This window comes from Dromiciops gliroides, chromosome 1 (genome assembly GCF_019393635.1).
Source record: "Dromiciops gliroides isolate mDroGli1 chromosome 1, mDroGli1.pri, whole genome shotgun sequence".
In the NCBI taxonomy this organism is placed as follows: domain Eukaryota; kingdom Metazoa; phylum Chordata; class Mammalia; order Microbiotheria; family Microbiotheriidae; genus Dromiciops; species Dromiciops gliroides.
The window spans coordinates 679,398,318-679,414,624 of record NC_057861.1 but is presented as its reverse complement, the minus strand read 5'-3'; the positions used below and the strand labels follow the sequence as shown (position 1 = coordinate 679,414,624).

Below are 16,307 nucleotides of genomic sequence, written 5' to 3'. Positions count from 1 at the left end.
CAATCTTTAATCATCAACTTTTTTGGCAAGTTCAAGTATTTGCTTCTGTTGGCTTGTTGCATGTGTGAGAAGATAAAAAGGATTTTTGTTGGCTTAAATATAGTGTAAAGGGATTAGCCAGGGGAGTCACTGATTTAATGAATCTTTGTCTATAGGTGGAAAAGCACCTTCCCATGAAGAGTGTAGGCATGCCATTAATGCCTTGTTGAGAGGTCAGGGGATGGCTTTGATTGGTTTATATTGACTGGACCTGCCCCCAAGATGGATCTCCATAAAGCAGACTCTTGCTGGACTAGCTAGCTCTATAAAAAACACAAGAGAACAAGACTGTTTTCCATCTTCTTCCCTTTGGTTTTTTGATTGTCAAAGCAGTGAAATATCAGAATCTAGTCTTCTGGCCAGAGATTTCCTGAGCAGCACCAGCGTTGGCAGGTGCCTTGTGGCTAACCCAGAGGGAAATTCAAGAGTTAGATGGTCTGGTCTTCTAAGGAAAGAAGAGGACTTCTTAATCAGGAAAAGGACCCCCCCACATGACTCCTATAGTGGAAGAGCAAAGCCACAATGAGGGGAGGTGGGAGGGAGGGGTAGACAAAAGATACAAACTTTGCCACCATGCATCTATACACATGCACAGAAACTATTTAAGTGATTTATTTGAATAGTATGAGTCCAGTGGGAAAGGTTGCTGCCCATTCAGCAGCCCAAAGCAGCTTTTAGGGGGAATGAAATATTGGGTGGGGGTCATCAGAACCTTCTTAGCATTGTGAATTAAGGGTGACATAAGTCTAGAGGGTACTTTGTAGGAGTTGGTGGGAGAATTTATCAGAATGTCAAAAGGCTGCCCCAGTGGAGTTCCTCCTGAAGGGAACTATTTATTGTTTTATTGCATTCTCCATATCTGCCTACATTATTCTTCAAGCACCTTATACATTTTCTGTATCTATTTCATAGAATTATAGGTTTAGAACTAGAAGGCACCTCTAAGGCCACTGAATCCTATCTCCTTATTTTGCAGATTAGGAAACTGTGACACAGAGAGATTAAGTGACTTGCTTGTGGTCACACAACTACCCAGTGTCAGAAGCCAGATTTTAACCCAGTTGTTTCATATTCCAAGTCCAATATTTTATCCAGTGTCCCACACTGTCTCACCATGTGCCCTCTGTGTTTTCTACATTTTCTATGGGGTAAAGTAAAAATTGTCTTCTATTCATATACCTTTGCTACCTTAAATGGTTGTATCTGAGGACCCTTTTATCTATATTTGTGGAGACTAGACTTGACCTATTTTTGGAGATTTTTCAGGAGCAAATTCTAGGAGGGGACATAATGAACAACAACAAAAAAGAGTAACTGTTTCCTTTTTTGGCTCATCCTCCCAGATCATAAGCACTCTTGTGTAGACTTTAAGCCATGAATTCAAATAACACCAAAACCAAGATTATTTTGTTGCTCTCAGATATAAACAATAAATGCAAGCACGTGGGCCAGGAATATGGAAAGCAATGACATTTTCTCCTTTACTTAGCTATTTTTCTGGCTCAAATTCATTTGGGAGTCAAATGAGCTTCACAAACTGACTTCAACAATGGGTTTTTGTTTGTTTGGGTTTTTTGTAAGAACGCCTTGCAATCATTTTTTTTTTCCTAAAGACCCTTTTTTGAAAAGGATTTGCTGTAATTCCATACCCATTCATATTTCCTTGGGGCAGAGAGAATGCAATTATATAAGAAACTGTTTTGTTTTGTTTTGTTTGTGGGGAAATGGGGGTTAAGTGACTTGCCCAGGGTCACACAACCAGTAAGTGTCAGGTGTCTGAGGCCAGATTTGAACTCAGGAACTCCTGAATCCAGGGCCGGTGCTTTATCCACTGCGCCACCTAGCCGCCCCCTAACTGGTTTTTTTTGTTTTTTTGCGGGACAGCGGGGGTTAAGTGACTTGCCCAGGGTCACACAGCTAGTAAGTGTTAAGTGTCTGAGGCTGGATTTGAACTCAGGTACTCCTGAATCCAGGGCCAGCGCTTTAACCACTGTGCCATCTAGCTGCCCCCTTAACTGGTTTTTTTTTTTAAGAGAGGATTCAGATGATAGGAAATGAGGCGAGTTGCTGGACAAGTCTGATTTTTAAAAAGTGCTCTCTAGTCCCTAGGCAATCAACTCTGATGGCTCTAAGAAGGTGAAGATGCCGATCCTTTGGGAGGGTAGATTCCAGGTATCTTGGTTTTGACTTCTGGTAGCACTTCCATTCTCTTCCCCATCCCCTTCTTCCCTCCCTTCCAGCTTTGCCATGTTTGAAGGTCTATCTTTAAAGTTCTCTGTATGGATTGTTTTGGGCTCTTCAGATGTCAATCTCCCCAATAATCACTCCCCCATTCCCTAAATGTACACAGCTGTGAAGCAGAATAGAGGTACTGTTTAATGAGGCATATAAAATATCAATCATAATTACATGACAGAATTTGAAAGAGATCAGGGAGAAATCTAATTTAAAAAGCAGAATGGAGTGAGCTCATAAGGCATGTGTGCACTTCAAACTGCTGACCATTGCTCCATCTAGCCCCATCCCATAGGCTGAGGATGCTTTTCCTCCCATTTAAGCTCGGGTCCAAATGATAAGAGGTTGTTCCCATGTGATCCGAACCACAAAGTCATTAAGGAGAACAAAAGATTTTTCCCAGATGTTGGATTTAGAATATGCTGGGGATGATATAGTCAGTGTGGATGCCATCAATCAGCCCATCACCGTTGTTATGCACAAACCAGCAAGAGACATCATTGCCCAGCCAAGGGTCCTTTCTATAGTCTTTCTGTGAGCCCCTAGAAGGAGAAATATATGACTTGTAAAACACCCAAGAAAAGTGGATCCCCAGCCATGCATGAGTCTAGTAGTTTTCTCTTCACCCACCCAAGTTTGTGGATTAATGGGAGTAGGTAGTGGAGCCTCAAAGGGCCTAGTATGCTTGCTTATCTCTTTCTCCATTCCAATACATGTTCATTATTTCTTTTCAGGCCCCACGTAAAAACTCACAGAAAGTCTTCTTTGCTTAATGGTACACCCCTGCAATGGTACATCCAGGTGGTGCAGTGGATAGAGTGAGGGGCCTAGAAGACTCATTTTCCTGATTTCAAATCTGCCTCGGATACTTACTAGCCATGTGACCCTGGGCAAGTCACTTAATCCTGTTTGCCTCAGTTTCCCCATCTGTAAAATGAGCTGGAGAAGGAAATGGCAAACCACTCCAGTATCTTTGCCAAGAAAACCCCAAATGGGGTCATGAAGAGTTGGACATGACTGAAAAACTACTGAACAAACTGCAACGGTTTCCACACTACATGCGCCCTTGTCCCTTACTGTAGTTAATACAATTTTTATGATAATTTCTTGTATTTGTTATTATTTTGACTGATAATTATAATTTCTCTCTAGTTATTTTATACATGCTTATCTTGTCTCCCTAGCTGGATGATTAACTTTTGAAGAGTAGGAACTACTTTCTACTTCTCTTACTTCACTTCAAAGATGTTTTTTTTGGTACAAATATAATCTTAGCAAACCATCAAAAAAGATAATGATTTAAATGTAAAAATAAGAATAAAAAAGATGGTACATGAAAGTGTTAACCTCTGTCAAAGTTTGTTTTTAAGAGTTATATTAAAAAGATAGTAACAAAAATGTCCTATTTTCTTCTTCTGAACTTTTTCCCTTCTGTGTGTTTTTTTCATATTCTAATTCTGTTGTTTTTATGTTATTTACACAATTGTAGTTACTATATATGTTGTGGCTTTGGTTCTGCTTTTTTCACTTTATACCACTTCATACATCTTCCTGTATTTCTGAGTACTGTTCATATTTTTAATTTCTTATGGCATCATATTAATCCTATTTTTATATAATTTGTTTAGTCATTCTCCAAGGAAAGGGTTCATTCTGTAATGTCAAAACAAAGTGCATCAGTACAATATTTAAAATATATCTAATTTTGAAGCTCAAAATTTTTTTTACAAATTTAGTTGGTATGCCATTAGGTGTACAGATGTGTAATATTGATATTCTCTCGGGTCAATGGCAGAGTAAGCATAGTATAATTGCCTTGTTTCAGTGTGGAATCTTTACCCCCAATAATGGAAATCACAATTAATTTTTGCCTTCATGTTCTGTGGAATTCTTATTCATTTCATTTCCTTCTAGAAGTTCTCTATGGAGAATGTACCCGATATTCTTAAGGTCTTCTTTAAGGTCTCTTAACATTCCATGGGTATCACTGGAGAATTCAGGCTGTCATCTATCCTTCTTGTTATATGACCAGCCCACCTCATTTTCTGTTCATATATTTCCTGAATAGCATCATTCAGGTCATTTCTTACATGCAAGTCATCACTGGTAACATCCTGAAGCCTAACTTTCCATCAACATGAATCTTCCTACTGATAGCAATTTTCATTATTTTATGATTGTGGTGCTCTATGATTTGAAACCACATGTCATCACCGGGAGGATGTTGGCATTAAAAATTATGGAGTTTTGTATGAGGGAGCAGCTTAGGTTCATTGAAGATGCTGCACAATTTCCCAAATACAGCCTACGTCCCTCTCTTACCCCCTTTAAACTTGGCCCCAGCTCATTCTCCATCAGCAATATCTCTCTATGAACTGTGAACACTGCCATGGAAGAAGAAAGGCTAAATGAAAGAGGAATTTCATCTAGAAGACACCATCTTTTCATTGCTTCTATTTCTAGATGACATGATGCTCACTGCATTGAGACTCAAATACTACATTTTTTAAGAGAGAAATTGAGAGAATAAAAATACTCATAAACCTATCACAAGAGAAATATAATTCTTTGTTGCTATATAAATTTGTCAGAGATATTTGTATTTGTGGTAATACTACCCTAAACATATGGTTATGCTTTAGAACACATGCATTTTCTATTTTCAACAATCACAATAAAAATTATCTTAACATTGAGTTATCTTATGCCTACATAAGTTCAGAAATAGCCATTCATTTTCATGTAGTGTAAGTAGAATTTATTGTTTAACTGCCCTGTGGAGCTAGTATTGAAAATTTTTACAGAATCATAAAAGGCTATTTTGCAACCAGTCATTGTTCTTGACTGCAAAATAATGGCTGTAACTACAGTAACAACTCAATTTGGATCTTATTAATGACCACATTTTGGGGTCACAGATTTTTCTTTGTGAAACAAATTTTAAATCCATCTGTGCTGTGTACCAACTAATACAGAATCAATGTAAATCACTTAGCATGTTTAAGTGTTACAGATTCAATTATTACTGTGCTATGTAAATTTATGGGCTTTTTCACAGAAAAACCCTATCAGCACTAAAATTATTCTTTATCAACATTTCAGTTGGTCATTATCAGCTTTGACTTGATGACATTATCTTTAAACTCAATCTGGGATTATAAGCATTTAGCCTCTGGGATTATAAGCATTTATCCATTTTGAGAATTTTTTTTAATGTTCCATAAAGGGTTAAACTTCCATTTCCAAAAAATAAGTGGAAATCACCCATTGCTGAAAATTACTAAATGTATTTTACATTTTCAAAGCCAAGAGCTGTGGTGCAACATTAATGTCATTAACAAAAGAACAAAGTCAAGTAGAACTTACAAACTGCTGCAAGAGTCTCAAAGAATTTTGGAATGACTTTCAAGAATCCTAGATTTCTTTAGGAGCTAATATTCGTCCTCAAAGTGAATACATTACCACCTATCAGGCACAAAATGATATTTCCAGAAAGGAAAATAACTCTCTCCTCAACAAATTCATTAGATAATGCACATATTTCCTGTTTTTGTTAAGGTTTAAAAATGTATCAACTGAATGTCCAATTAGAAAAAAAAGTATAACCTGTCTTGGGAGGGGAAAGGATACAAGGAGAAAGGATGGCTTTTCTTTATGTCATTAAGAATACCTTGATTTAAGAAAGAAGACTTTCAGGCATTTGGTATGAAAAGACCTGAACTGAATAGAAAATTTGACTTTCAAATACAAGACACTGGAGAAGCATAAAAAGATAAACAAGAAAAAGACTTCATGAGGGATATTAAAAGATCAAACTGTTAACATTCCTATATGGGAAGTTAATACAGAGGACACAGGTCTGAACTGAATACAAAGGGATGTTATGTTTTGTTCTTTGTGGGGTGTCTTATGTATGGGGCCGGATTTGGGCTTGGGGCCTCCTGGGTCCAGGGCTGGTGCATTGTCCACTGTGCCACCTAACTAACCCATAATGACATCCTTAAAATAGGGTTGAGGTGTAGGAGAAATAGACTGGGGGAGGGGGAAGGGGAAAGATGGTCTGGGGAGAGGTTGTTCACATGAAGGAAACAAGAAAAAAGCTTATGGAGGGGAGGGGAAGAGGGGGAAGGAATTGGGGAGTGATTGAACTTTAATATCATCAGAATTGACTCAAAGAAGGACTAACATACATACTCAAGTGGGTACAGTAATATATTTTGCCCCGGGGGAGGGGAGGGAGATAAGGGGGGGGGGGAAGAGGGGAAGGAGGGAAGGGCAGATTCTGGGAGAGAGTAGTAAAAAGCAAAATACTTTCAAGGAAGGTGAAGGTGTTCTGCATAACAGCACAAGTATGAAATATTGAATTGCTTGATTTCATAGGGAGGGTTGAGGAGAGAGGGAGGAAGAAAATTTAAAAAAAAGAAAAAAATTTTAAAATAAATAAAAAATAAAAAAATAAAAAGATGCATCAGGGTAGCCTTACCTTTGCCATCCCAAAAAATACTTTCCTTGCCCTTCTAACCAATGCCTGAAACCTAGTAAAAGTGCTGTTTTCTTGAGAGCAGGTTCTGGTTGGGGGAGGGTAAAAGGAACATGCTCAGCAATGTCTATAGAAGGATAGGGTCAGTGCTAAGCAAAAATTATACAGAAAGAAGAGACTGCAAGCCCCTGAAGAACAATTCTCCTGACTAGACTAGTTGGAACATATGTAATAACTATTCCTTAGTGTGGGTACTCCTTCCAATAATGCAAACTGCCACCCCAACGTCCCCAGGGCTCTCATCCTGTAAGATTCTTCCATCCTCCATAATAAAGGATTTACCTGCCTTCCTCTCTGGTTCCTTTCATATGATGAAGACTTATGATGAAAAAAATATACATAAACATCTAAAGAGAAAGAACTGATGGAGTCTGAATGCATATTAAAGTATTTATTGTTCTTGGGGAAAAAAAAGAATATCTTGATTTAGCCATATTGTGCACAATTTTGAGGATTATGGGAAGCTCTGAAACTAATAAAAATGGATTGTGTTGCTATATGAAATAATGTCCTAAAATATTACACAAAATTCTTTAGCTTTAAGATGAAAAAAGTAGAAGTGGTTGTTTTAGGATCTGTATTGTTGAAAAATGAATATACAAGGGGGCAGCTAGGTGGCACAGTGGCTAGAGCACCAGCCCTAAATTCAGGAGGACCTGAGTTCAAATGTGACACTTGACACTTACTAGCTGTGTGACCCTGGGCAAGTCACTTAACCCCAATTGCCGCATGAAAAAAAAAAAAGAAAAGAAAATGAACATATAAGAAGTGCTATTATTTTTTTCATGGAATTTTATTCTGAACATTCTACCTTAATGTATAATGATTTCAGATGTCTAGTACTAAAAACTGGGCTTTTAAAGCTGATCTTATAATACTTAGCATTCCCAGTGCTTATAATACAGTTTATTCAATAGTGGCTTCAGTTTCAACTGAACCTCTAATTATTCCTCATTCCTCTTTTTCCTGCAGGTATTTTGGTTTAGCAAAATTATGCTTATGTACATGTCGCTTTGGAGGTATTTCACAAAGTAAGTCTGCTGTTAATTCATTCCCTTTATTTAATTCAATCTTTCTAATTACTCCCATCTGTAGTTTTCTTGCTATAAATTGTAGCAGAGGGCTCTTATAGCAAAAATAAAACATCTTTTCTCTTTTACTGCATGTGTATCCAGGTAATGAGTAAACAAAACCTACAGAATTCAAATTATCTCCTTTTGGAAATGTTTACATAGGAGGAAAACTGATAACATGTTGAAACTTTTAGAATCTTTTTGGGCAAGTCTTTTAGCACTAAATTTGTCATTTTGGCCAAATTATAATTTAATTTTTTAATATCAATTTCCAACTGCATGTAGTTAAGCTGACTACTATTTAATTTTTCCAAAGCCTGAAGAGCTTCGCCAGCAATGGGGAATGTTACTCCTTGTGATGTTGAACACTTAGTGGCCATAGCAACCATCAATTTGGACTTCATTCATCTTAATTTACTGTAATTCTTCCTCAGTTTCAGTCAAGAGGTCAGGGGAAGACTGAGTGATGAAATATTTTCTATATGCACTGAATGCAATGCCTTTCTTCATTGTCCCAAATAATTCATCTTTAATATGAACACCTCCAAAGTCCTTTTTCAGGGTTGTTCTTGTTACTACATACAAAGTTTTTGATGAGTGTGAGAATATTCTGGAGACCATGCAATGAAAAATCCATCCATATCACTGTATAGTCTGAAATTTTAGCCTGTACAATATGTAACAGAATTGCTTGCCTTCTAGTAGTGGTAAAATGAGAGAATTGGAACCTTCATCCTAAGCCTAAGTTTGGGGGCAGCTAGATGGCCCAGTGGATAAAGCACCAGCCCTGGATTCAGGAGGACCTGAGTTCAAATCCGGATTCAGACACTTGACACTTACTTGCTGTGTGACCTTGGGCAAATCACTTAACCCTCATTGCCCCGCAACAAAAAAAGAAAGAAAGAATATTCAAGATACCTATGCAATACTTCTGTATAGTCTATAAGCCATTATCTCTCTCATTTACTACTACTGAACCATGTTTTCCAACGTATTTTTCACTGTCTTCTTCCATCCTCAGCTTTGCATTGAAGTCATGAATACTTAAAGCATATGTTGGATTTGGAATCATGGGAGAAAAGTTGCCAAAATATTCATACTCTTTTATACAAGTAGGTAAAAAGCAGAAACAAAGCTTCCATACATATAAAAATATTCATAGCAACACATTTTGTGGTACAAAATAACTAGAAACAAGGTAGGTGCTTCCTGATGCTAAAATGTCTGAACAAATTGTGGTATACAGATATCGTGGAATACCATTACACGATAAGAAATTATAAATATGAGGAACTTAGAAGATTTGGGGAGAACTTGCATGAAATTAAGCAGAATGAATTAGGAAGAACCAGGATAACAATTTACCCAGCAGTTTTCCAAAACATTGCCTGTAGACTCCTGGGAATTTCTGAGACTCTTTCAGGAAGTCTATCAAATCAAAACTATTTTTATAATAATGCTGAAATGTCATTTGTCTATTAAAACACTTCCCTTTGGGGCAGCTAGGTGGCGCAGTGGATAGAGCACCGGCCCTGAGTCAGGAGTACCTGAGTTCAAATCCAGCCTCAGACACTTAACACTTAACTAGCTGTGTGACCCTGGACAAGTCACTTAACTTCAATTGCCTCACTAAAAAAACAACAACAACAACAAAAACCCACTTCCCTTTTCTGACCACCTATCTGTGTGGAAATGAAAACAATACTAAAATAATAATAGCCCACATTTATATAGAGCTTTTTGTTTTGCAAAGCACATAACAAATATCTCAACTTATCCTTAACAACCTTGGAGGTAAGTGCTATTATTATCCCCATTTTACAGATAAGGAAACTGAGGCAGACATAGACATGACTTGCCCAGAGTTACACAGGGGGGAAGTGTCTGAAGAAGGATTTTAACTCAGGTCTTCCTGGCACCAGGTCCAGCACCGCTATTTATTATACCACCTAGCCTAAAAGACAGGCAAGCTCTGATTAATTAGAATAACAATGCCATGGAATGAGAGATAAAACATACCTCCATCCTCTCACAAGAGAGATAGGACTATGATGAAAAACCTAATAAAAGTTGTTGGGTGTCTTGTTGATTAATTAATGGCTAATGGCTAGCATTTAGCACTTTAGGATTTGCAAAGAACTTTACATATGGTATCTCACTTGGTCTTCACAACAACCCTGTGAAGTAGATGCCATCACTTATCCCCATTTTATAAGTGAGGAAACTGAGACTGAGAGAGGTTAATTCACGTGTCTGGGGTCCTACAGCTAATAAGTGTCTGATGTAAGATTTGAACTCAGGTCTTCCTGACTCCAAGTCCAGTGCTCCATCTATTAAACCCCCTAGCTGTTTCTTGATTAGTTTTGCTTAACTGTACTTATTACAAGAAAGAGTTCAGTGTCAGAGAGTGGGGATGACATATTGGGCAGTGACTGTGACATAAAAAACATCAACAAAACTTTAAAAATAAAACATATTTTGATTTAATTCGGATGTTTTTAATCATGTCCTTTATAGAACCCTATTTGCCAAATGTAGTTCTACACTGGCATAACCTTAGAGAACTTTGGGCTACCACTATACCATTATGTGACTTTGAAGTAGGACTTTTATCAAATTGAAGGTTATAATTGTTCCACTTGACTTATCTTCTGTCATACTCTATTGAATTACTCTTTCTTATTTCAAAAAACCTGTTCCTTCTCCAACCTTAATACACACATACACAACGCAAAAAAAGTTCCTATATTTCATACAATTGTAAGTTGCATAACTATATTTTGCAAAAACTCTACTTCTTCATTATTCCCCCATCCTTTGTTTGTTACAGGACTGTCATTCTGTTATTACCTCCACCCCTTTTCCCTTATTAACCTGCTCTTTTTTTCTATGTCATTTGAATATTCAGTCATATCCAAAACCAGTTTATTCCTTTGTTCCCCTTTTCCCTATTTTCCCCTCTCAAACCTATTTGTCACATGGTTGTTAACCAAATAATACTACTGAAATTTTAAAATTCCCTTATGACAACATAGGGAAATGTTGACATAGCAGTATTGACATAGCAATTAGTTGTAACTAGTGGAATCACATTTTTAAATTGCCCATTAATTTTTTTTTTTTTTTGGTGAGGCAACTGGGGTTAAGTGACTTGCCCAGGGTCACACAGCTAGTAAGTGTTAAGTGTCTGAGGCTGGATTTGAACTCAGGTCCTCCTGACTCCAGGGCCGGTGCTCTATCCACTGTGCCACCTAGCTGCCCCTTGCCCATTAATTAGTTTAGTTTAGTTTTGTTTTTGTTGTTGTTTGGTTTTTTGTTTTTTTGCGGGGCAATGAGGGTTAAGCGACTTGCCCAGGGTCACACAGCTAGTAAGTATCAAGTGTCTGAGGCCAGATTTGAACTCAGGTCCTCCTGAATCCAGAGCCAGTGCTCTATTCACTGAGCCACCTAGCTTCCCCCTGCCCATTAATTTTTGATGATTAATTTCTTTTTTTCCCTTTTCCCCCCAGGGCAATGGGGGTTAAGTGACTTGCCCAGGGTCACACCGCTAGTAAGTGTCTGAGGCTGGGTTTGAACTCAGGTCCTCCTGAATCCAAGGCTGGTGCCTTATCCACTGCGCCACCTAGCTGCCCCTGATGATTAATTTCTAACTCTGTAGTTTTGTTGGTTTTTAATGTCAAAAACCAATCCAAGGTTGTGCCATCCCCATCATAAATTCATCAGATTCATGTAGATTTAAATCAACCATCTTTTATCTCTTAAAAGAATCCTTAGCCTCTCATGGAAATTGATTTGGGGATGAAGTCATATTTCATATTTTGGAATATGATATTCAAGTTTCTCCTATAGTTGTATTTCTTGTTTTTCTTGATGATAACTTTAGGGGAAATATTTTGCAATATTAATTGGAACTTTCAGATATATAATGTCTTTTTTTCCTTGACCATTTATAATATGGTCTCCTTGTCATTATAAGTTTGAAGCTCCAATTTTCAGGTTCACCCTTACTCGCATACTGTGAATTCTTTTGGCTTGAAATTTGTACTTTTCCCATATTTATGGGAAATTTTTCTTATATGATTTCCTGAAATATAGTGATGAGTTTCTTCTTCACAGTTTTGGGGAAGGTCAATAATTCTTAAATATTCTCTCTTTTTACTCTGTTCTACAGATGCCACTTTTATCTGCATTGATTCCAAATCCTTTCCCACCATCTTCCGAGCTCATTTTTTTTTTTGCTTCATTTACTATTTCATTCATTCTGACCTCAAATGAAATAATTATATTTTTCACTGAGCCTATTGCTTTGTTTGTATTTGCGGTGGATATTTCTAAATTCCTAAGCTTTTTCATCATGTTGTGTTGAGAATCTTTGTTACACTGGAAAGGATATTGAATTTAGAGGCTGGGAGCTAAGGTCTAAATTTTACAGCTAAAATTATAGATTTAAATTTATGATGATGGTTCTTTTTATCTATTCTTGTGATACTTTTGCTCATTTATACATTAACTCCTTCAGTGTCTATACTATTCATTATATCATGCCTTTAAGGGATTCTAGCTTATTTGGGGTACTTTGTGGCTGGGGATTTTTTCTACTATGTTTTTCTTCTGGAGATTTTGTTTTCAGCTTCTTTTAATTCATAATATTTTTTCATTGTTTTGAAACTTTTACTTTATTACTTCTTTGAAATTTTCCCCCCTAAAAACATCCTTTTAATGGTTTCGGGTAGTTTTATTTCTTTTTGGTATTTCATTGGTTTTTGGTTTTGTTTTTGTTTTTTGGTGAGGCAATTGGGGTTAAGTGACTTGCCCAGGGTCACACAGCTATTAAGTGTCAAGCATCTGAGGCCAGATTTGAACTCAGGCACTCCTGATTTCAGGGCCGGTGCTCTATCCACTGCACCATCTAGCCGCCCCTCATTGTTATTTTTTGAAGGAGAAAGTGAGAAATTATCTCCTGTGACCTGTCACTTCTCCACCTCCCCAGTTGTTGTTCATTTGTTTCAGTTGTGTCTGACTCTTTGTGACCAAGTTTGGGCTTTTCTTGGCAAAGATACTGGAATGGTTTGCCATTTCCTTCCCCAGCTCATTTTACAGATGAGGAAACTGAGGGAAATAGGATTAAGTGACTAGCCCAGGGTCACCCAGCTAGGAAGTATCTGAGACCAGATTTAAACTCAGGTCTTCCTGACTCCAGTGCTCTATCCACTGTGCCATCCAGGTTCCCCCACCTCCCCAGAAGCTTTCTCAATTCCTAGTCTAAAAAGCTGCACACAGAAGACATCCAATAAATGCTTGGAGATTTGCTGACTTTGAAATTCCTTCTTTCTTAGACTAGATCAAAGCCACTGTGTTGTGAGACAGTGAGGGATTAGAGAAGGTATACATTGAGATGGTGTTTTCTGGTGAACTTTGGGGTAAAACTGATGATGGAAATGTTTGTCGTAATCTGGCATCAGATTTGATTTAGCAACATTGGGTGTGGGAAAAGAACTAGTAGCCAGCAAGGTATTATTATGTTTTATTAATTAGCTAGGAATGCAGCACTGATTTTAAACCTGTCATCTAGCTAGTCAAAGCACACTGGAAGGTGAGCAGAGACCTACTGGTAGTAAGACATCATTGGGAAGTGGGGATCATGAGGTAAGTGTATATTGTTTGGAATGACTTCTAATCAAAATAGGAAGAATGCTAGGAGGCTCAAAATCCCCGTGGAGAGAAAGGAGCTAGTGTTAATTAGGAAGAGTAGGCCTGACAAGTTAATTTACTAGTCACATAGTAATTTAAATAATGAATTAGTTAATTTATATAGTCACATAACGTCTCAGTACTATGATTTCTTGTACCTAGAATTTTTTTAGCATGTTCTGAATTTTACTCTTTCCTTGCAAACCAAGTCTTTCTCACTGTGTTCCCAATGGTGTGGGTGGATGGTAGAGAGGGGAGAGGAGAAGGAGATCTTAGCTAAAACTAGAAACAAAGTCCAGAAAATGGTTGAGAGTGCAAGGTGGAGTTTTTAGCCTAAGACTGATTAACTTATTTAGCCTATAAAGTGAATGACTAATATTCCCTCAGGCCAGATTGTGCAGAGTGATTTGAGGACCTGAGGAAGCTGTGGTCATAATCTACACAGAGTTTGCCATCACTAGGGCCTGTCCTCAATTCATTAGACTCTTGAGATGTTTGGAGTGATGTGAGAGATTGTTCCCCTACCATCTGGGAAGGGGCGGGGATGGAGTGAGGGGAGTCTGCCTTTCAAACTCATTTGCCCTTAGAAGAATTAAGTGGTCTAGACCTCAGCCTCTGGACACTTGTCCTGAAAAGAGGCCCAATCACCTCAGAGGGGGTTTTATGACCTTGTCCTAACCATAGTGGAGACCCTGAAAGGCCTGAAGGGAGTACCCAAAGGCAGAGTTTGCAAATCGATTTACCTGGTGACCATCAGTCTGTGGTTTTTCACCAACATTGTAGCATCTGGCTTCTTAGGGTCAGAGCCTGGCCGGACATCAAAAACTTCAAAATCAAACGAATGGAAGAACTGCCCTGAAAATTTCCATCACAGATAATGGTTAAGACGTGTGATTTCTGAGAGATGAAAGATTGAGGCACCCAACACAGAGCCTTGGCTCGATGTTTGCTGAATGAAGGAAGGGGAAATTAATAAAAACTTCCTGTCTGGATGTAACTCCATGGTCCATCAATTTTAGTCTAGACTAGTGGGTCTCTTGTTTTTCATAGGAAGGACCACTCCAGCAGGGCCATAGACCCTATGGGGCCTCTCCTGTACTTTAAATCACCATTGCAAAGGGTAAGCCCTAGTGCTGAGTGAGTAAATAGGGTTACTTTGGGTGACATATCAGTGAGCAGAATGAAATGATTCATTGTATTAAATTTAATTGCTTGGTATTTTGTGTCTATTCCATAATAACTTTTCCAAGCTGATTTTGATGAATTTCGAGATATAAAATAGCACCAAAATATAACTCATCATTAATTTATAGTTCAGTCCACCACCTTGAAATAAAATTATGGTCAACAAGACTCCTGAAATAGTTATGTCCTATTTTTAATGAGCTCCAGTAACCCTTGGCCCATGGGGAAAAAGTTGTGGAGATATGAGGTTGCACTAGGCAAAGTTTCGGGGCCACAGAATTTTTACATAATTTATGCCAGAAAAAAACTTTAGTCATTATCATGTCTAAATGAACATTAAATTAAATGGCTACATTAACATTACTGGAGAAACCATGTGGACCATTAACTGTCATTCTTTGGAAATCACTGGCCCATACAGTCCCACACTGCTGGAGCCTCCTCTTATTGTTATTTGTCCCACATTTTCGATCTAGATAGGCTACAAGTCTTGCCCAGAATTAGAAATTCAGTAAATAAGATGCTACTTTTCAATATTGAGCATAAAGGTCAGAGGGTTTCAAACATCCTCTGTATGTTGATATTAAGAACTTGTTATGGTGTCAGCCATGTCTCAGGAAACACAGAAATTTTCTGCAGATAATAAGAGTGAGAGGCTCAGGCCCTGTGGCCCTTGGAATTCCAGGGGTTGCTATCCATTTGCCCCCAGAGAAGCCCCTTCCCATCCACATCCTAAGAACCACAAAACCAGAGCAGCCTGGAATCCTACCCAGCAATCCATGTGTCCGTGGTGACATCTGGTGGCTGTCTGCTGCATATAGCCCAAGGAAATCTTGGTGGACTGGATGTTTCTTCCACACATGGTGCAAGATGACAACCAGGGTGGCACCATCATCCATGGAAACCAGCAGTTTCCGAGTAGGGATGATAGTCACTGTCACCCTGTGGTAGGAAGAGCCCAAGATTTAAAGTCAGAGACTGAATTGAAATACCAGCTGGGGGGGGGGCAGCTAGGTGGCGCAGTAGATAGAGCACCAGCCCTGGATTCAGGAGGACCTGAGTTCAAATCCAGCCTCAGACACTTGACAATTACTAACTGTGTGACCCTGGACAAGTCACTTAACTCTCAATGCCCCACCAAAAAAAAGAAAAGAAAAAAAGAGAAAAGAAATACCAGCTTGGTCACTTGGTAGCTATGTGACCTTGGACAGACTATTGAACTTCTTTAGTCCTTGGTTCCTACATTTGTAAAATGTGGGATCTGGACCATGTCAAGTCTCTCATCCTACGATCCCATGATTCCTGCTGGCATCATGGATGGACACCTGGATTGGAAAACCTCCCAAATGTTCCTGAGGCTACTGTGTGTGTATACACATGCACACATGCTTCCTAGTCTTCCAGTTTAGACTGCAAACACCTTGAAGGGAGGGACTTAGCCTTCTCTATTTGTGTTGCCTCATCTCTTCTAATGCAAAGATCAGTAGAGTGAACACTTGACTTTTGTATTCTGGGGAAGGAAAATGTGGACAGTGTCCACTGCC

The 16,307-nt window shown here is 38.4% G+C and overlaps 1 protein-coding gene and 1 pseudogene across 2 annotated transcripts in view; both read right to left on the bottom strand.

The window, feature by feature from the left end:
* Positions 1 to 2,392: 2,392 nt before the first annotated feature.
* The window catches only part of ITIH1 (inter-alpha-trypsin inhibitor heavy chain 1), a 37,609-nt gene continuing 23,694 nt past the window's right edge, over positions 2,393 to 16,307 (bottom strand). For both annotated transcript variants that reach the window (XM_043977824.1, XM_043977825.1), the window contains 3 exons: positions 15,533 to 15,705; positions 14,322 to 14,433; positions 2,393 to 2,816 (listed from right to left, as the gene is read on the bottom strand). In XM_043977824.1, the coding sequence (XP_043833759.1) occupies positions 2,687 to 2,816; positions 14,322 to 14,433; positions 15,533 to 15,705 (415 nt within the window). In that variant the 3' untranslated portion in view covers positions 2,393 to 2,686. The remainder of the gene's footprint in view (positions 2,817 to 14,321; positions 14,434 to 15,532; positions 15,706 to 16,307) is intronic.
* On the bottom strand, positions 7,713 to 9,912 carry LOC122740872 (annotated as a pseudogene).